The sequence below is a fragment of the Anarhichas minor genome, unplaced genomic scaffold (genome assembly GCF_050575085.1).
Source record: "Anarhichas minor isolate MPS153535 unplaced genomic scaffold, ASM5057508v1 ptg000074l, whole genome shotgun sequence".
Taxonomy (NCBI): domain Eukaryota; kingdom Metazoa; phylum Chordata; class Actinopteri; order Perciformes; family Anarhichadidae; genus Anarhichas; species Anarhichas minor.
Window position 1 is genome coordinate 6,198,821 of NW_027466520.1, and position 22,383 is coordinate 6,221,203.

Sequence of the window (22,383 nt, forward strand, 5' to 3'; positions counted from 1 at the left end):
TGAATACATTATGTAGAAACACTTTGTAAACAACAATGGCTATACGTTGACATGTACACTTATATTCCACTATTGTGACAATATTCAGGATTTGACATGGCTCAGGTAAACATCATATTCCGTTGAAGAAATGAAAGAGGGAGACTCTGTTCTCACAGTTAAACAAGCTGGCACAACATCTCCTGCCGTTCCACTTTTCCATATTTTGACGTGATAAACGACATGTTAGGGCGTCAACCCCTGTCACACAGCTGAGATTGGCGTTAACTTGGGACGCACTGGCCTCGGTGACGAGGACGCAGTATGGGGTTGTTTAAGTTAATCAGAATATGGCTATATGTAAACGAGAATATTAGTGGATTATTTATTTTCATCAGCCATGTAAAGAGCTTATTAGGAATATTATCTTTTTCGGAATAAGGGCAAAGACTTTGATATTTGGTGCACGTAAACGTAAAAGTCAATGTAATTTATGTCAAGGATTGTGAATGAGTGATTAAAAGCTGTTGGGCTTCCATCTGCTAATCTGGAAAGCAAACAAAGCTGCAAAGTTTTATTTTTTAGCTGTCTACAGAGATATTATTATAAAGATAATTGTATTACTGGTTATTGTATCTTTGAAGCCTTGACAGCTGTTTTCTACTGACATCTGTAATTCTTCAATTCATATTGTGGGAATTAGCATATAAAACTCTAGATAGTTGTGGCACTGCATATTCAAATACAGTTCAATGCCAGAGGGGACAAAGGCTGCAGCAATAAACGAGAAAAAGAGTGGATAAAACATGGATTACTGAATCGTGACAATAAAGTGTTTTTACCTCAAAAGAAAGGTCCTCTGGATTTTCTTCTTCATCCGCACCCACTCTGTAGAAAATGAAAAAAAAGCACAGTTAACCCTGTCTCCATACAGTACAATGAAAAAGAGACAGAGACAAATCCCAGGGGTTTGATTCCCCACTGCATGTGAAGCTCTACCCGTTTTAAAGTCAGTCTAGCGCTGCGTGCCACTTGGCAATGAAAGTGAAAGTCAGCGTGGAGCCCGGCTCGGTTTGAACATGACCTTTCGAAGAGTTTCATCGAAATCAGCCTCGTCTTCCACATAACACCTAGAAAATGTCAGCCGGGTAAACTTTTGACAAATGACAAACGACATTGCAATTATGCTTGATATTCTGTGTGTCTGCAGTTATTACCCTGTCGAGGTGCGCACCCCTCTCTGCTGCAGGGCCCGCTCGAGCAGAGGGGCTGAGGGGAGAGGCCGACTGGCTGCTCGCTCGCTCTCAATTGAAATAAAGTGACTCAGCACCGGCCAGTGACAGCTTAGTGAGCTGCTTCATTGGGAGACAAAGGCGTTGTCTCAGTGTGCGCATGCATTCCTTGCATCTACACATGTACTGAGCATCCACAGCTTTGTCGCATTTTCTGAAGACACATGATGATAATTTCTGATACATTTTTCCCCACTTGACACCCAAAATCAATCATTTATGGTTATACAACAGCCAAAAAAAACCTCCATTCAGTAGACTGAAGGTATAACATTTCCCACAGAGCCTAGTGAGACGCTGTCGATGTTCGTTCCTACAGGTCAGCAGTTAACTCTAATAGCCTAGCATTACTGCTGCAAGGCTCAGGACATTTTGAGATAGCCTACCACCATCACGGTGCAGAGTGCAGTTTGAATGTGCTGACACCGAAGCCTTGAGAGGCTCCTGCAATAACACAACAGAGAGGAGATTGTCATCAGAGCGCTAAAGCTGTGCAGAATTTTGTCTTGGCTGCTTTCCCTCCACAATCCGTCTCCGGTGTCTGTCTCCTGTGCTTTTCAATATCTCCCTTTCTGATCATTGCTCTTATTGTTATTGGTTCTCACATTTCAGGTTAGTCTTTGTTTTGACTACAGTTTGAATTGAGAGGTCCGTTGATATGAAACTCAAGAAAACATCCTGGACATTGTTGTACTTGGTAATTAATATCATTTTGATCCTGTGGTCTATCCCATCAAACCATTCATCGTTGAGCCAGCTTCTGTCTCTCCCTCTGTTTCTTCCCTTTAAGTTCCTCTCTACACTCATCTTTATCTAAAACACATCCATCTTTGTCTCTTTCCTCCTCTTTTTTACCAAAGAGTTTTTGAAAATCTTTCTGTCCGCTATCGGCGTTCATTGTCCTCCACTTTCATCCAACTCTTTCTCTACTAAAAATCAGATCACTCTTCCTGTCTTTATCACCTCCTACCTCCTCTTAAGTCTGTTTCTTTGTCTCCTCCTACCACCATATCCCTGCTATTGTCTTTATTTTCTGCCCACCACTTGTCAGAACAGTAGAGAGAGGCACCAAGGTTGAAATTATGCTGAAACTGCACAGGGATGAAGGCAAAAAAGGGTTTTTGAGATCTACCTTTATTATGCAAGGTCTTTCCGGGTTTACATTGGAGCAAGTTGTTGTGGTGCAAAGTGTTATGGTGAACCCTCTTGGATGGGACAGGCTGTGACAGGCTCAAACGGCTTTCACTATGCATGACGCATTGCCTTCAGCTGGGGGGGATACATTCCGTGGTGACAGACAGGCTCCGTCACTGAGCTAAGCCGATAGAAAATGGAAAGGGCAGATAAGGTGTGAGTCGGAAAAGCAAGACAAGCTGAGGGTAGAGCGGAAAAAAAGAATAGGGGGAGGAGAGCAAAAATAAGAGTTCCTGTTTTCTTGAGCATGATGGTGAGTGAGATAGTCTGCGGTGATATGAGAGTGACAGAATAAGTTGGTGCTGCTGGTGAGTGTGTTTGAGGGGGAGATATAGTGATTTGGTGACTTTGTGAGTGAAAGATTGACTAGTGGAGACAGGACAAAACAGCCAGAGACAGACAGAGAAAAATACATAAAAGAGAATAGAAAAGAGCTTTCTCTCTCTCAAAGAGAGAAACAAGGAAAACGAGGCAGGGCGTGTTTGTGAGTAGGACGACAGTTTTGTGTGTCGTGTCTTGGGGAGAATATTTTGCAGTCAGCCAGCCTGCTCTCACGTTTTGAGATTGATATGACCCCTGTGAGCTGTTACCCTTATTTTTAACACACTGACACTCAATAAAGACAAATCAAGTGCAATCTTATCTAAAAACTCTGGGACCGTGAGTTCACAGAAATAAATCTGCAAATGAGCGAAAGTGGACCAGCCTGAAGCACACACTGAGAGAGGGAAGAGAGCGCAACGGGAGAGGAAAGTCTGTTATCTTTGCATACATTTATATCGACTGCTAGGGTCCTTGACAACTGCTGAGTCACAGATACTTCTGTGATGAGCCTCTACAGGAGTATGCGGTCCTCCCATGACCCGGTTACTTCCCAAAATGAGGTGGAGTTTCCTATTCTGCAGGGAAATCAAACCCTTGCAATAAAACCCTTGTCAGAAAAGAAATGCACAATAGAGTAACTCAGTCTTCCACAATCTGGCAACATCGTAAGTTTCAGTTGTGGCTGCTATCCTACCAGTATCTGCAGCCTCCAGAATCAACGTTGACGTTTCCTTTTCTGTTAGTGGGCTCTTTATGTGCCGATGCGATCTCCTTGTGCGGAGCTACGCTGTGACTAAAATATCTCTGGTCACGTTCCAGGATGACAAAGCGCTCTGCACAGGGCCTTTACTGACGACTCATCCAGGCTTTCGGGGAATGTCGCTATTAATATATACACGTTGTAAAGTTTCTATGTTTGGGCTATTTTTTAGGAGGGATAGAGAAAGTAGCTCCTTTTTTTGTTTTTACTACATATATTGTCCAATGCATTTAGTACAAAAAAAAAGGATGAAATAACACTCCAAGATGGATGCAGAGAGCACCCACGGTCACCCATAAACACCTCCTTACAAGAAAATACTTTAGAAATAGCTTTTGCTCTACCTCACAGAAAAGAGGAAGAGCAAAATAACTTGGCCTTGAGCAGTGGTGCAGCTCGTGTGTGTGTGTATGTGCACATACAGTACGTGTTTGCCTGTGCCTCTGTGGCGTTGTTATCTCAGACAGTAGTGGGCTGGTAAAGCTGTGCTTGCTCTGCTGTAGGCACACTACACAAGGCCTCAAGAGAAGCCATCACAACATCACAGACACGTCAACTACTTTGCTCATACGGCTCATTTATAAAACACCTTACCTAGGAGGCAGTCTACGGGTAGAAGTTAACCGCGTTTACGTGCAGGCAAAACATTTTCCTCGCAATCGTTTCCTCGGGAGGAGAAAATCTCCTCTAGATGTGATTAGCAGCACTAGTTAATAAACATGCAGATGAGTTCAAGTACTCAAGTAGCATACACTCAACAGGCAGGGAAAATCAACTGTTACAACACTCCCCTCTGCTGTGCTCACTCTTTGCACTTGCTGCTCAGAGACGGAGAGCGAGGGTGAGAGATAAATAGACGGGGGAGCACAGAGAGATAGAGACGGGGGACAATCAGAGACAGAGTCTCACAGGGACTGTTTTCTCTGTACTGTGAGTTTAGACAAGAGGAAAGCTGTAAGTCATCCTTCCAGTTTCCTGTTTGCAAATCCCATTTGGTTGTTCTTCTCACCAGGGATTCACATGGATTTCATATTCGACAGCAACACAAATCTGAATGTGGAACCAGCATCAAAATGAACACCATGCACAACATGAATAAATATACGTATATATATATATACACACAAATAAGGGTCAAGGGATGAGAAGTATAACCGGTATGACTGGCAGATCGGTGCGATGATTTGAATCTGGCTCAACTGTTTCCCACACAACATGGATTTAAATTGTCACATTGTATTAAGGTGCATTGCAAGCACAGTCAATAAGAATACATTAATCTGCAGACTACACAGGGCAATAGTTGCTGTAATAAGATGACGAATGAAGAATATGCTCCGGCACAATACAATAGCTCGAGCAGTCGTGTAAAAAAGAAGAAGTCGACAATGCAGACATCAGAGCCTGCAGTGACACAGACACTGATTGCAAGATCTCATTGTATTGACTGAAGTGATTAGAGTGAGTGATAAGAAAAAACATCAGTACAAGGACTTTACAAAAGGTAGAAGTGAGCATTTACGCAAAGACATGGCCCTCATTCAAACTGTTGAGACAGATGACTTCAAAGGAGCAATCTAAAATGTTTTATGCTCTTATAAATTAAAAGCACATTTAAATATATAATTGAACAGTTTGTCGTAATGATATTTCTTTCTCTAATTACAGCTGAAATCATTTATAACTGTTGTCTAGAGTGAGTATATGTATTAAAAGAGCTGTCAATCTAATTAGGAGTGACTGCATATTCCGACCCCAAAAATACGTTGAATCTGTGATATGTAGTAACAAACCACAAACATTTCACCCAAAACAAAATCTTGAAGTTGCACTGTAGATGTTGTTAGAAAGTGTCACACACACACGCACACGCACACACACACACACACACACACAGTGTGCTAAGCTATAAACGCTGCCTCCACAACCCCTGTCAAGTAGTTAATTAGTTAACTGATAATGCCCTAAACTCCAGACAAATAATAATTACTATCACAGCATCTTGAACTGCATTTAAATCACATTCTTTTGTAATTATATGAAGAAAAAAAATGATATACTGTGTTATATATTGTTACAATCCCATATTTATACTGGATACAAATTTTAGATCATAATGCAAAGCTTTGCAAGAGAGTTGTACTGCAGGAGGTGTAGTGAGCTTTACATGTCTCAGTGTCTCAGTGAGGATATAAAACAAAGAGCAATATAACGTAAGCTTCCTTTCCTTTTACTGCAGTGTTACAAAAGAACAATCCATATATGGCCAAGTCTCTGACTGCAGTATTTAGGTCAATCTACTGAAACCTAGAGTGAAAGTCCCACTCTCTCTGCAGCTTTAACCTAAGTTTCACATCCTTTGAGCTGGTATAAAAATAAAATTGGCAGAGTCGTGTGTGTGTGTGTGCACATAATAATAATAATAATGCATTTTATTTATAACGCACTTTTCATTAAAAAAATCTCAGAGTGCCACAGAGCCAGTAAATAGTAAAAAACATAGTTAAAACATAATTAAAACAAACTATAATAAAATAAAATAACTAGTAAGCATAAAAAAAAAACAGTGAATGAACAGAAACACAAAAGAAATAACCGACAGTGATTTAGGTCAGAAAGGCCTTTCTGAATAAAAAGGTTTTTAGGCCAGTTTTAAAAGAGACCAGTGTCTGTGTTGCCCTTAGGTGGTCAGGGAGACTGTTCCATAGGCGTGGAGCTGCCGAGCCAAAGGCCCGGTCACCCATGGTGCGGAGCTTGGTGTTGGGGACCCGGAGGAGCGAGCTGTTTGGTGATCTGAGGGTGCGGGTGGAGATTTGGGGAGTGATGAGTTCTTGTAGGTAGGGACGTGCATGTCCATTTATGCATTTATGTAGTATGGAGTAGTAGGACTTTGTAGTCAATCCGGAATGAGACAGGGAGCCAGTGTAGTGAGTGCAGAATGGGTGTTATGTGCTCATACTTCCGGACTCTCATCAGGATCCTGGCAGCGCTGTTTTGAATGTATTGCAGCTTCTGGATGTTCTTGGCAGTGATCCCAGTGAAGAGTGAGTTAGTCCAGTCTTGAGGAGATAAAGGCATGGACGAGCTTCTCTGCATCCGACAAGATTAAAGTGGGGCGGAGTTTGGAGATGTTTTTGAGATGATAAAACGAGGTTTTGCACAGATGTTTTATATGGCCATTAAAGGTCAGGTGTGGGTCAAACCTAACTCCCAGATTAGTGACTGTGGAGGAGAGGGGGATGACCTGACCGTCGAAGGTGAGATGAGTTATGGAGGATGACTGAACCTGGTGTGGAGTGCCAACAAGGAGGGCTTCGGTTTTGCTACTGTTTAGTATGAAAGTTGTTGCTGATCCACACCTTTATCTCCCCAAGACAGACATGAGTGTGTGTATGCTCTCACATGCACGTGTGAAAGTGGAATTAGTCAAACATCCATCTGTGCATGTTGCAGTGGGCTGCAAAGCATTTACAGAAGAACACGATTTACTGTCTTAGAGATAATGTATTTTGGTAAATATCTCATCTAACCTGCCAACTGATACATGATCACCCACTCAACAGATGTCCACATATCATGTTATAATTTCTGTTGTTTAATCTGAGGCATGAGGGATAATTATGTAATGCCATTTTGGACATTGTTACTTTCACAAACCCAATAACAGTCATTACTTTGACATTTTCACTGTTTTGAAATGCACATGAGCGATATTGCAACTTGTAATTTAAATGTATTCAATGCTTCACAGTAAAAGTATAGTTTACCAATGTATTTGTCATGATCACTGCTAATTGACTGACAGAAAGGCTGTAAATAAACCAGAGTGAGCCATATTTATTCTGAAGAATTGATCTTTCTAGTGTTACATTATTTATGTGGTATTGTGTTTACAGTATCTAGCGAGAACCTGTAAAGCTCAATGTTATTAGTATGTTCGTATAAACCATACAAGAAACAAAGTGTAAGAAGAGCCAGGCTAGCCGTTTCCTTTTGTTTCTTTGTGCTAAGCTAAGCTAACTGGCTGCAGCTTCATTTCTAATTGACAGGTATGAGCAATATCAATCTTCTCATCTGACTCTCGGCAATAAAGGGAATTAACTTACTTCCCAACATTAACAACTATTTGTTTATTGTTGTTGTCTATAACCAGATTTTGTTTTTCATTTTGCATGTGAAACTACAGCCATCAGATATGTGTATGTACTGCATGAAAGAAGTACATTTTCTAGGGTATAAAAACAAAAAGGAAATTTTACTTAATTTGCCACTTCCTTGCCTCAGTATTGTAGGTACAGTACTTGAGATTAAAGATACTAAGTATACTTTGCTACTGTCTTCCACTGATTTGTTTTCCCTTGTATCATGTAATTGCTGTCGGGATCATACTGTGCTACATATATGAAATTTAAGGTGAAAAACTACATAAAAAAACTGCAATAATACTGTAATATATCTCTGTCTCAGTTTGAGTCTCTCCTACATTGTCTCACTGTGTCAACTGCTGGGGAGGAAGACACTCCTCCACCATGGAAGCTGACAGGCATCAGTGTTTCAAACAGTGTCAGTTTAGCAGGAGGGGAGTCTTTTAGCATTTCAGCCAGCTGGATCCCTGTGGACAGACGGGGACAGCTGGGAGCAGAGGAGGCTCTGGGAGCCCAAGATATTCTTATCACACAGAATTCATTTCCCTTCTCACAACGATCACCTGGATGTCTCAGCATGACACAGGGAATTGGCCCAAATCTAGCCTGGTGGAGTCAGCGGGATACGGAGCATGGCAAGAATTGGCTGGATAACACCAGAAGAGTGAAAGCTTTGCACATATATGGACGGCTATGTCAAAGTCTCTCAGCCCCATGTCAGGTCCTTGTTGAAATGCTGTAAAACCTCAAGCAGTTTAATGATCGTTAATGACTAGCAAAGTGTTTCAACTGAAAATACAATAAAAGCCTGTTACATTACCGCTCACTGATGGGAGTAATGTGCACGGCGAACTGGGAAATCATAATGAAAAGGGAGCTGTGGTCAGTGAAAAATCACCCAATGTCAAAACCAAGATTGGTAATGAAGCTTTCAATAACTGGACTAGTCTGATAGCACTTGCCTGCGGGTCTATTTTTTAGCTTCGACATTGTTCATAATTGTGGAAAATCCCTTTATATGGCTTGATTTCTCCTTCCTTCCTTCCTTCTTCCTGTCTCCAGGATAGGAGATCAAATGTCTCCTTTTGATAACGCTGGTGAAACTCTGAGGTCTTGATGCAGAGTTTCATTTTTAGACAGTGCCATTTCTATATTTAGAGAATCAAGGACAGTTGGCATAAGCTAAATATCTCAGGAGAATCTCAGAGAAAGGACTTAGTGGTATAAGGATTAACATGACGAGGCAGCCTGTTTTGTGTGTTGTATATGGCACTGGGCTAATGGCGCACTGTTTCCTGCTGCAGAGCTGACTGGAGGGATGTCCTGGTCTTTTTTTTTTTACAGGAAAATGGCCTACTTTTGTATTTTTGTACTTCACCTCAAGCTTAAAAGAGAAAAGTAAATTAAAGCTGCACTACCTCAAGACTTGAAAGGAAAAACTGGGACCGCTGTGTTACGTTTTTCAAGTGGAACTGACACAGCTAAGATGGCAAGAGATGACAGGAGTGGTGAGAAGATGAGGAAATGTATTTCTGTGTGTCTGCTGCCATAGCAGCCGGCTGGTCAGGATGACCATTAGTCGAATCTGCCAGATAAATCAGTGTCGAGTCACTGTCTCACGACCCCCATGCAGGGAGCTGGTATACCGTCTGTATATCCATGTCTGTAGATCCACACATGCATTTGCTGCAGCTGCATAAGTGGCCAGTAATAGTTGATTTGGAGAAGAATATAATCACCCGGCACTCATCTGGTGCCTCATCTCCCTCTCATACTAAGACATTCTTCACAACGCTGCTGCTGCTGTGGGGGATATTGTTCTCTATATGTAGGTGCTGATGAAATTTTGACGGAGAGTGGTGAATTATTTAAGAGGGAGGATTATGAAAGCAGCTTCTTGGAAGCGGGTATGAATCGATATGAGCCCTGCCCACTACCATCACCTCCCCCTCTTTTTTTTTGTCCCTGAAACCGCAGACCCTCTGAACAGAAGTCCAGACACATGGCCACGGGATAAGGCAGACTGGAGAGCCAGATGCACTGCGCCAGTGCGTGCAAGAGGCTTGATGAAATGCAGTACATGAGAAAGCCAGTTAGAAAGAGGATGGGATTGTGTATCTGTGTGTGTCTATGCGTGCGAGACCGACAGAAGGGCCTAACTCAGACTGACCACATCTACGGGAACAGATGGCCAACTCAAGGCCTGCCAAGTCTATTCTTCTTTTCCTCTGAGTCTACAGGCCAAGTGCAGAAGGCCATACACACAGATGTAGAGCATGCACACACACAAGCCTACATTTCTGTGGGTGAAGTCTGACCCTTAGCTAGAACAGTTTCTTATAGTGGCCTCCGATGCAGATTTGATTTCATGGACTTGATTTGTGCAATGCCAATGCTCGGAGGCTTTCAAGGCTGAATAAATGACCCTCGTTCAGCTCTCACTCTCTCATTTCACTTGATTGTTTCATAGTGAGTTTAGTCTATGTCCATTTTTCTCTCTGTACCCCCCTCTCTTCGCTCTGTGTGTGCCCATTCTGCTGAACCATTAAATCCGCCTCTCCTTTCTCATCTGTGTATTGGGAGTCTGTGTTTGGCCGACACTGTTGTTCTCTCTCTGGCAAATGATTTCCTGCCTCAAGAACAAGCAGTTGGGCGCAAACAAGAACCACCTCAGGGAGCTTAGATTTCACAGCACCGATTAAAGAGAAATGGACAGGTTTCAGGGCAGAGCGATTCATCATTCACGAGACAGAAAGAAATCATAGTGGCTCAAAGATTGCATAGTGTTACCTTGACGGGTACCTCAGTATGCATGCGCCTTAACATTTACAATGAGTGGAGGAAAACACAAGACAAAAAAATGACAGATCAGAGACCGACGCATCCTCTCAAGCTGTGGACCGTACAGATGTTTCACAAACTGGGATTCATTACTTAATGCAGGAATAAAGTCATACAGGGCAAGGAATGCTAGCCATTAGATCATCAGACAGTTTGAAAAAAAAGTCCAAATTGTGCAACATTTCAAGGTCTTAGCAATTAACTTGGTGAGTAAAATGTTTTCAGGCATCTGGAAAGAATGAAGGCCAAAACTATGAAGAAAAAAACTGAATTTTCTTTAAAGAGTATAAAAATTAACTTGCTTCAATGGATTTTTAAAAACTTCTCAGGCTGTCTCCCTCTCTCTCCAAATTTCTGTCTCCATCTTTCTTCCCAATTTTCTTTCTGTAGTTCCTCTAGAAACTAAGGGCTGCAATTATGGAGGGCTAAAAATAATGGCTCTATAAATAAGAGGTGCCCACTGAGAGTGATTGAGAGGCGAGGTCGCTAGGCAGCTTGGGATGTTGGGTAAGTTGGATTCATTAGCGCTTTCGGCTTCCAAAGAGTGGCCCCCACAATCCTCCCACACAAACACAAGCCACGGTTTCCTCATAATCAACACACACACACACACACACACAAACACACAAACACACTGATGCAGCGGTGGGTGTTCTATCTCTACCGCAGCAGCTCTCAGTGTTGCAAATTTAGCCCCATCAGTACCATCCATCAACCCTCATTACCACTTCCCCCATTCCCTCGGAGGGCTCCATGCCGACCACATTCTTAAAGCATTGTTTATCCAGCAGCGGAGTGGAAAAATGTGTGTGCATGCGCGTTGGTGTGCGTTTGCATTTATGCATGTGTGAGAGAGGCACCCCGTGTCTGTTTTATTATTCATACTCATGTGTGGATCCTCTTTCAGCCCACAGACACCTGCCGGAGATACACACAGCACGTACTGATATTCTAACTATATTTTCTCTACCATCTCTCCCCCTCTGTGGTGCTTAACTGAGACTTTCTTTAAACAATAAACTCCAAAATACTACTCAGCAAATCACTTTGTATCTGTGTGTGTCCAATTTGCATACGGCGTTCATGTAAATTCTCTGGTTTTGCATTGAGAGCATCAATCTGCCCTCATACACCCATAGAAGTACACACACACATACACACACACACACACAAGTGGGCACTTTTATAGCCCTGATGCTCTTTTTAATGGCCCTCCTCCGCTCTCTCCGTATTGACGTCACGTCCATTAGGCCGTGCCTCTGGGCCTTTTTAGTGGATGCTGGAGCACAGGACTCCAGTGTACGAGACCCTCGTCCGGAGTCAATCTCCACCTGATAAACTCGCCGTATTGGCTGATCTGACAGACGCAGTTACCACGGCAATCTGTTCAGTCTCTCCCGCACACTGCCATGACTATCAATCCACTGTGAGAGGAAACCCACTGAACTGTGTGTCAGAGGGGAGAGCAGCGTTAACAGCAGCGCATGCACTCTGTGAGCTCTCACCTGCTTATTGTCTGCGCACACACACACAGCTCAACTATCAACACGCATAGGAGTGTTGATAGTTGAGCTGAGACAGGACTATCTGTATCTGGTGCCACAGAGAGTAACCCTGGCAGTCTAATGTGAAGAGATAACGTTTCACGTCTGATCAGCATCAGAATCATAATTCACTGGCCTCCTTCAGCCTCCACCTCTCTCATGATGTTTCCAACAGCAACATCTCCAATCAGGGTCCCACTTATCCCAGTAACAAGCCTGTTTTTGGAACCCTGAATATTGCACTTACGTCTCAGCAACACCCTGCTACCCTACAAGTTGCACTGGCTGACTCTTTTCCTCTTCATGAATATAGAATGAGTGTACATTTAAGTACATAGGCAACTTCAGTCTTAGCAAAACAGAGTCAGCTAGACTTGAGTGGCGACAATGCCTGGCGTAGACATACATGTCAAATGAGCTGAGAGCCACTGCCGAACGAGGACATGCAGAATTTTGATGGCGGAGCCTTTTCCCCGAAAGAACCGTCTGAAATGTTAAAATGAAGCTTGGTTCTTCTACACTCAGGAGACATAATCAATGGTCGGTGCGGCTGGCTGAACTTGCGGGGCTCCACTGTGACTTAGTGCTGCACATCGAAACCCTGTCGCCCAACTGGAGCTGAGCTCAATGTAATGAGAAATGAGACTTAACTTTCAGTACAGCGAGGGAGTAAAAATGGAACAGAGGAAGAAGAAAATTGAGGAAGGAGAGAGAGAGAGAGAGAGAGAGAGAGAAAAAGGACTGCAGGTTATTTTGACAAAGTGCTCTGGGAGAGTATTTTAGCTCCAATCCATCACCAAATCATCAGACTACATCAATAATGAATGTGTTTTGTAGATTCTGTGTACAAATCAGACTGATGCCTTATGCTTTACCGACCACCTGACCCCCTTGATCCATCCCCGAGAGGACAAAAAAGGATGGATCATTTTTCATATTCAGAAAGATATTTTATGATAGAGATTCCTTTATGAATCCCTTCCAGGAATATGTTACATTTTTAAAGAAAGAAAGAAAAGCCTGCAGTTCCCTGTCAAAGTCCCAAAGTCATCCCTTGTTATAAATTGCTCTTCTAATTCACATCCATCTCCATTTGTTACAAAGCAATAACTTTGACTGGACAAACTAAAGAATAAAGAAGAAGTCAGGATTAAAGCTTTTCTCTCTCTCTCTTCCACTGGCTTATTGACTTCTTTTCTTATCAGTAGGGGCAAACCTATGAAGGAGCCATTCATCTTTGGAGTCCTTTGAAGTATCTTCTAATCTGGTGGCCATCCTTTTATTATGGTCGTGTGTCTTCGCTTGTATACATGAGGATATGTGGGTGACTTTCCTCTCCCCTTCAGTCTGCTATGCCTATATATTTGAAGGGAGGAGGTGTGTAAATGTGTGTGTACATGTGGCCTTATTCTTGTATTACACAGTCCTCAAAATAGGAAAAATCGTATCAAAGCTGTACAGGCAGATAGATGTCAAAGAAAGGGAGGGAGGGAGAGACAGAGAGAAAGAGAGATAGTGATAAGAGGTCAGTGGGGCATGAAGGAGAGTGAGTGATATCAGAGACATGGTTTTCCACCCATCCATCTGTCCACTCAAAACAAAAAGGCCAGTCATTAGCCGGACTCCAGCTGTTCTTAGCCTCCAAGTTTTGAACCCTGCTCATATACATGTGCATACACACAGACAGCGCCTCTTGTCCGTCCTACAGGACCACCATGACATCATCTCACAAAACTGCAAAGAGGAAATGGCTTGCACATGAGCCATCTTCTCATCTTGTCAAAATCACTCTCACTCATTGGAGTATGCAAATTAACAAGACTAAACGTCCACAGTCAAGCGGCTCCGTGAGGCTTTACTGCAGCACAGTGGTGCTTTCAGCTAAATGCAAAAAGCAGCATGCTAAAAGGCACCCAGTAGCAATGCTGACATGCTGATATTAAGCAGGTAATAATCATAGGGTAACCATCATAGTTTAGCCTGTTAGCATGTTAGCACATCTTAATTTGATGGGAATATTATTAGTTGTCTGGACCAACCAAACGACCAACCTTGTTTCCATAGAGTCATGCCGCTGAAGTGGCTGAAAATCGACACAGTATCTGCCCTTTCATGATATTAAGCGAGAATGGACAGCAGGAATTTATGTTTGAATATACAGCAAAGCTACAACTGCAAAAATTTAAAAAAGAACAGCAGAGGCAGTAAGTCCATATGACTTTGTGATCACTACTGCACATCTACAGCTACACTATCAAAAAGCACCAATGCTAAAAGCAAAATAAAACTATTAGTCTGAGCTGGGCTGAGGAAAAATAATGATATTCAAAGTGAAAGGGCTTGAAGAAGACATGACTGGCCAATGTTCAAAGCCTAGGGGCCCCAGGCTGCTCATTGTGACTGGTCTCAGATCTCCCCAGGGGTGCCCTGCCACCTCCAGCCCTCATCAAAGCCAACGAGATAGACCGAGACTGAGAACCGGCGGTGTTACATTGTGTGCGTGAGCGCTCGTGATACTGCTTGGGCATAGAGTTACATGGGCAAAAGAAAAGATAGAAACAAACAGAACACTGTGACATGGCGTCAGTGTTTTTTCAGCTGAATAGTTGAGTCTATCAAAATATGAATCTATACAATATTTTGTCTATTTCAGTGGACTTCAGAAAACAATGTGTAAGTGGCCCATTATTGCACTTTAAGCTAATACAGCACTGTCAAGGCTGAGAGAGCCTTAAGAAGACATCATATCAACATGAATACAAAATAGTGGCGGTGAACACAGAAACAAACACAGCTGTTTTCCATAGTGCAGACTGGCACATTGCCAGTTTCCTCATGGCGAAAGACAGGGTTTTGCCCTCATGGCTCTGTGTTGTTATTTCATGGCTCCAAGTTAGGGTGGAGAACTTAACACAAACACAAGCAGTTGGTGCGGTTGTGAGGTGCACACACACACACACACACACACACACACACACACACACACACACACACACACACACACACACACACACACACACACACACACACACACACACACACACACACACACACACACACACACACACACACACACACACAAAACCTTCTCAATATCACATAAAGCTCTTTTTACTGACTAACAGCCAGTAATATTCAATCATTAATTATTAATTAGCACCAGGTGTGGTGCACCAAATACTGTGCACAAATAAACCCAACCACCATTAGTCCAGTCCAAAGATACCTTTACATTCCGTTAGTTAGAGGTAACCTCTAATAATAGACATATTGCCACATTTAACATATTTATCATTTCCACCATGTAACCCTTAACATATACACAGCTAAAAGAAAAGACTCTCTTCCAGACTGGGCTGCACTGCACCAAGGTTGAGCTTTCATCCTTGGACACCAAAGCTTGTTCGTTGGTTGAGCTTGCATTTGCACTTGAATAACAATAGACCCCTTTATGTTTGTTTTCACATTGCTATTTTTCTCATACTTCTTTTTCATTTTAGACGGATAGTCCTCTTGCAGAGTAAAACCACCATTGACTGAAAGGTCTGTGGGGTTGGTCTTAGGCAACAAGCATGACAATGCAGATATGAAAACGAGAACCAGAGAAAGGGAAAATGACCTATATACAGTTTCATGGTAAATTGGGATGAGATATATTAGTAATTACCATCAATTGCACAATAGTGGAAAATACATTTTCATTACTGTATGCAGTTTAGTGTAAATAATCACTTTATTTTGCAGCGGCATGATGAAACTCTCAAGTGTGAGCAATAATGTACCTTGAAATTGAGAATGAAATGGAGAGGAAAAGAGAGGAATTGGTAGGAGGAGGAGAGACAGACAGTCTCGGCATTAAAGGAAATTTGCCTTTGTTTGTGTTCAAAGTCTGACGTCTGGCTGAACAGTAAGCGGAGGCAGTGTTTGTTTTTATTATTATGTAGAACTCTTCTGGTTTGAGCCTTAATCATCTATCTAAACACGAAGCACACACATATCACATTGCAGTCTGACAGACGGCTCACCCGGCTCAGCTCAGATTACCCCTGTATGGTATGCATTTCTGAGTGTGTGTTTGCATAAATGTGTTTGTGTATGTGTATGTGTGGGCCGGCTGTGTGAGTCTTGCGATAACCGAGTAGTGTGGAACAAACAATGGCATCCTGTATTGACTTGATAAGTTTTTCCTTTGAGCCTCAGTTATAAAAGGGAATAAGATCTAGTTTGCCGTTGGAAACCTTCTTTCTTGCTCTTCTAGGTTATTGGGTTACCTCAGCAGGACTGATAGTGATGAAACCAGCGTACAGTATGAACCGCAATCAGTCGTTTTTTAGTACATCTGTCTGCGACGCATGTCCACTTGTCTACTGTTTGAATTGGAAATTTAAAACACATACGTCAGACTTTACAGCACCCACACACATACACCCAGCACCTTATTACCTGTGATATACAAGCTTTCTTGTGGAAACAAAAGGCATTTTACTACCTCTTTTTCTTTTATTTGATGCCTGCTGTGGTAGGTCTTTTAAAGTTACTATAGAGAAGCAGACCAGAGTAATTTCACACAGAGTACAGCAAGACTCCTCTACAAAGCCATTTCAGAGATTGAATGGAAGTTAGATTTGCTCCAGGTGAAGAGATGTAATGTATTATTCACCAAAATGAAGTCTTTCAAAGTTGTTACTTGTCCCTTCGCTTCATGCAATCAGATGAGGGAAGGGAGATGAGGAGGGAGTTCGGGACGGGAAGTGAGGAAAACAAAAAAAGTGTTGCAAAAAATCGAATTAAACCAATAAATATATTTTAATAGTCACATTATGCATTTTCATTATGGTTTCGGCTGCACAAGCAGCCATTGTGTGCCAATTTAAAAGGCCCTGGATGCCAATTCACTCAATAAACTATAAGCATAATCAATGGGTACCTACATGATTTTCTGCTTATTATTTGCTGTTTCACACTTCTATTTTACATTACATTTATTATTCTACAATTTTCTGTATTCGTGTTGTATTTGTGCTTCTCTCATTTGTTTCAAAACACAAATTATTGTCATAGTGTTTTAAATATCTTATAACACGTCAACATTAATATAGCCGCAAACAACTATTTGCTATTTAAAGATAGAGTGGAGTAACGCCGTCTCGAGCAGAGAAGTCGAACCCCGTCTGTGTGTGTTGTAATCTGAGCCTCTCTGTTGTTGTTTTTTGGTAGCCGGGCATGTTAGTGCATGCGAGTCCCTCCCATCATGTCCCGCTGGCTGGCGGTAACCGCTTATACAGCTGATAACACCGCCCCAGCCCACAGTGGCGTTCCCGGCATATATATAGCTTCTTTTATCTTTGCCGCATATTTAGTTTTAATGTGATGTACAGACAGGCAACACAAATCATGAAGTGAAAGTCACTTAGTGTAGAGGCAGAGTAACAGGCCAATCAGGAGCAGGAGAGACTGTAACAGTAAAGGCATTCATGCATTATTGTTTTAATAACTACTGATACCCCTTTGGAATTCATCTTCCGGAAACAGATTTCACCAGCATTTGGAAGTTGCTGCGTGTAATCTGTGAACCCTCATTTCTTACACATTCTTGGTGCAGATAGCATCTAGAGACAACAGAGCAAAAAGTCCTTAAGCTGCTCAACGGACACAGAATAAGAGACTCATGTTTGGAGATACAAATCCACTATGCTCTGGGGGATATTACAGAGGTATTGTTTCTTCGTCTGGTCATAAACGTTAGCATTACAATAAAATGAAGCTATAAAAGCTCGAACAAACAACTTGCTAGATTGAATTACCCAAGACAATCTGCAATTCTTCGACAACAGAGCACCTCCAGGTTTTGTTTCACATCACAAGCTGCTTCATTGTCTGTGTTTTGTAGCTCAGAGAGAGAAAGAGAGCGTTTTAATGCTCAAAAATGGTCCAGAGTTTGCAGTTTTGGATATACTGTATATTCTTTTTTTATGTTTTCACTTTTAATAAAGTTCTGAAATATCCAATTGGGCAATTTCACTCTTTTACTGAACTTGATTTGCTTCCTGTTTTTTTACCAGTGCTTTTATTTACTTCTTCTATTATTCTTTTATAACATAAAACATTTTATGTACACACACACACACACACACACACACACACACACACACACACACACACACACACACACACACACACACACACACACACACACACACACACACACACACACACACACACACACACACACACACACACACACACACACACACACACAGAACTGAAAACCACTGGAGATTCAAAAGCACTGCCTGTGGCTGTCAATTATACCACTGTAATCTGGGCCTGAGATTACACATTAATAATTTAAGTATCTAATTACTGCCTTGCATCCTTCACGCCATCACAGATAGTACGCAGACTTGTGTCAGACAATGTGTTCTCTTTATATAGCTACAGAATAGTGTATACAAGAGTTTCTGCGTACAGCGCGGCAAGCTGCACGCAGAGCTAAGACCCCATGTACGGCTGAGCAGCAAGGGGATGAGGGAGAGGCATTACAGCATCCAGAGGAAAGCTTTACAAAGAGCTGTTGCATATTAAGTGGGGTGAATACTTAATGTGAGTCTAATTAAGCTGTGTGTGCGTGTGTGTGTGTGTGTGTGTGAGACAGCCGGATGGAGAGACAGAACGATTTGACTTGCATCATACCGATTATGTCACTCGGTGAGGTGGTAGCACTGACCTGATGTTCAGACGGCGCAGCATGGGATCAGCAGCGGTACCCAGCACCCAGATGGTGAAGCCGACCAGCAGCAGAGTGGTGGTGAAGATGGTGCTCCTCACTTCGGTGGATGTGTCTCTTATTGCCAGGCTAAACGTTACAGCCCCCCTGAAACCTAAGAGCAGAGAAGACATTTCTAAGTAAACAGCTGTAGTACTGCCATCCATCAAACTACCAACCAATTATTTGAAAAGGGCAGGAGAGAGCGATCCAGTTAATAGCTCCGTCCATGGGTAACAGATTACATCCTGACTATATTGACCAGCTGCTCACCGGCAAGCAGCCCCAAAACAAACTTCTGGATTGCTGTACAGTGGTGACATAATACCTTAAGCCAAAACAATTCACAAAGCAAATCCTTTGCTGTCATGAGAAACAGATTGGAGAGGAGGTAGTGGCAGTGGGGGAGTTTTGAGAAATAGCAAGACAAGGTTTTATTTTACAAAGAAACCTTCTTATGTAAGAGGTAAAGTGGGTCAGGCAAGCAGCAAAACATGCTGCTGCTGCTGCACTATCCCACATCACTTCACATTGAATATTCCTTTCTCCTGCATCATCAAACCGCTCACAGCTTCAACCATTAGACACTTAAGTGAGGCGATACTTTATTTAGTCTTCTCCAAAATACAGACACAAAAATAGAAAAGGCTGCGGGTGAATCATTAAAAAAAAAACTGAAGATTATGACGATATCGATTTATGTAAAAATGTCTTTTGTAATGAGGGTAGTGATCCTCACTAATGCGAAAAGCTTCTAGCAGTGAAGAGAATTAAGTCATTCGAGTCAGAATGACATTCAAGGCCAGAGATTTTCATGTTTTCAATTTTTCAGCAAGGTCCAAAAAAAATGCTAAATGTTGCTAAAACAAATCACAATAATGTTGATGAGTATTATTAAGCACTGTACCTGCAAACATCATGAAGTGCTGGAAGGTGCGAGGTATCTTGGTTGTTCGTCCCAGGTTTAGGAGGAATGAAAAGGGGTAGATGTTACAGGCTCTTGATACAAAGATGGAGAGCTGTTTGTAATAAGTGCAGATTAAGGAGAATACTTATGACTGGGACACACTCATGGAAATATGGTTATTTTTCAATGAAAATCACAATTTCTTTGATTCATATTAGAAAAACTGACAAACAAGAGACATTTGTCTGATATGCATGCATGAGTCTGCAGTCTTGGTTAAAGTTAGCGTAAATTATTGATAGATACGGTTTGGCTTTATTTATTCATGCGATAATTCCATAATAAATACAAAAGTACCTATTCTATGTGAGACCAAGCAGTGAAAGTACACCCGCGAATATCAACTTACATGCACACACGCATATAAAAAAATTATCTCTGAAAATTTTCTATTTAGGATGCAAACACAGCAGTGTGGCACCATGCCGAGGCATGAAGCCAATCAGACTCTGCCAGCTGTCTCTGCCCTCCACACACACTTTGATGTTTCACATAGGATGGGACTGAATGCTAAGTGTCCTGGGCAGGAGTTAGTGAGAGGATATCTGTACAATTATCGGGGACATAGCTGCCATCCTGGATACACTTAACATCTTTTGTCATACTTTTAGGAAAAGTTACCGCAGCCCCTTAAAACCTCATATGCGCCTGAGTGCAGCCGGAGATCTTCTGATAGGTTCTTGTTAGTGTCGAGGCAATAAACCGGAGGAGGCCGGGCTGCAAGAGATCAGGCAAGCTTTTAACTCTTTTAGAAAAACACTTTTTCAGATCCTCTTTGAATTTTGGTGCTAAATTAATCTTTGCAGATAGGTACCCCTGCTTTAGCATCATGAGGGGGATGTGATTTAAGCTTTTCTACAGTAAGTCCAAATATGTCGCCTGGAATAATGAAGGGACCAATATTTTAGGCAGGGGACCTTAGTCTGACAGGGCTTTTACTAAAACAGAGCTCCCTCGCACCCTGCAGTCAATATTAGATCTTAGCACCCTATGGATTTTCAAAAGCAATATCCTGCTCCCAAAAGCAGTAATTTCTCTTCATCAAAGGCCTCTGAGCTATTTGAATTGAGGTAATTAAACACTTTCATCTCAGCCTCATTTCCAATAAAACCCATCTCTATTGTCACTGGCAAAGACTAGCTATGGCGATTCAAATCTACTGCATAACCAAAGAGCGATTAACAGGGTCGAATCACTGGGGTTATTTCATTTTTATAGACACTTTGAGAATTGTACAGGAAGACTTAGACCTCCACTCAAAGCTCAAGTCAAACATTTCCTCCCTGGTAGACCCTCACACTGAACATAAGAGGATTGGAAAAAGAATCTGCTCTGTCAACTCTGGCCCCTTTGACCCTATGGTGGAAGATGGATTGTAATAATAATTGCTGGCCATCTGGGCACTGGACTGTGAAAGAACAGGCCCTTGGAGTGCGGCCACTAGACTCTTTGCTCAGGCATACGCTATGGTCATGCCAGCTCTCAGGCAAGGGCAACTGTAGCCAGCAGTCCATTACTACCCCTCTGTTCCCCTCAGGAAGTAAAGCTGACATGTACCACAGCAGCTGTGAATGCGAAACATCTGTTATGATAGTATAACTTTAACATGTGATGAGTATCATTATGGGGCTGATGGCTTTGTGTTTACATAACATGTATTGTAGCTGCATTGCATTCTGGTCTCCAGAAACTCCAGCCAGAGGGGCAGTTCTTCTGTAATGAATTCACCGGCATGGTTTTTGGGTCTAACAAGTTCTTGCTCTGTGATTCTGAGCATTTTTCCCCCAAATTGCCATTTACGGTTGATGTTTTAAGATGGCTGTACATTTCTCTTCGGGCAAACTACATTGAAGATACACTGGAAGTATCTGGATGTATTGTCAAACTGTGTCAAATTTATATAAATGAATCACATACATCACTTTGAATCACATTAAAAATGCTCATCATCACAATTTCCCAGAGCCTAAGTTGACGTCTTCTAATTTCATGTATCATTTGAAAAACAGCCCAAAACTTAAATACATTCAGTGATCTAAAACGGAGAAAATCCATGCATTCATCACTAGCATTGATGAATGCATGGATTTTTCCTGAACCAGAACAGGAACATGGAACAGAACCAGAGCAGCAGAAACCTCTCTCACTGGAGTTTCTAGATCGAACAAGATTTTATCTTCAAACCCAACAGGGATACGGTGATTAATCCACTACAAACTTAAGTACTCTGAGCTTATTTCAAACAGGCAAACATCTTTATTCCACTGAGCTTTGCTAGAGAACAGAAACAAGCAGCAGTAACAATAATTAAAGATCTATTTAAATGTCTGTTTTAAAGGCGTTCCTCAGCGCAAACCATTCACTGCAGCATCTCTGCAGAGATGGTGATCATGGGAGACCGACTGAATGGCATTTGCAGAGCTCACTGGATCAAACTTGTACAATTTAAGTGCTGAGTTTTTTTTTTTTAGTTTTTTTTTAAAGGACTGGGGAAATAACTGCACTGCAGCAGAGAGGAATAATAGAAAACAGGAAAACCACTCTCGTCAAATAAGTGGCAGAAGATTGTGC

The 22,383-nt window shown here is 42.0% G+C and overlaps 1 protein-coding gene across 1 annotated transcript in view; it reads right to left on the minus strand.

The window, feature by feature from the left end:
- The window catches only part of LOC142937330 (sodium/hydrogen exchanger 9-like), a 53,368-nt gene that overhangs the window by 8,526 nt on the left and 22,459 nt on the right, over positions 1-22,383 (minus strand). The window contains exons 11-13 of the mRNA XM_076080178.1: positions 19,753-19,864; positions 18,807-18,960; positions 822-867 (exon numbers count right to left, since the gene is read on the minus strand). Coding sequence (XP_075936293.1) covers positions 822-867; positions 18,807-18,960; positions 19,753-19,864 — 312 coding nt within the window. The remainder of the gene's footprint in view (positions 1-821; positions 868-18,806; positions 18,961-19,752; positions 19,865-22,383) is intronic.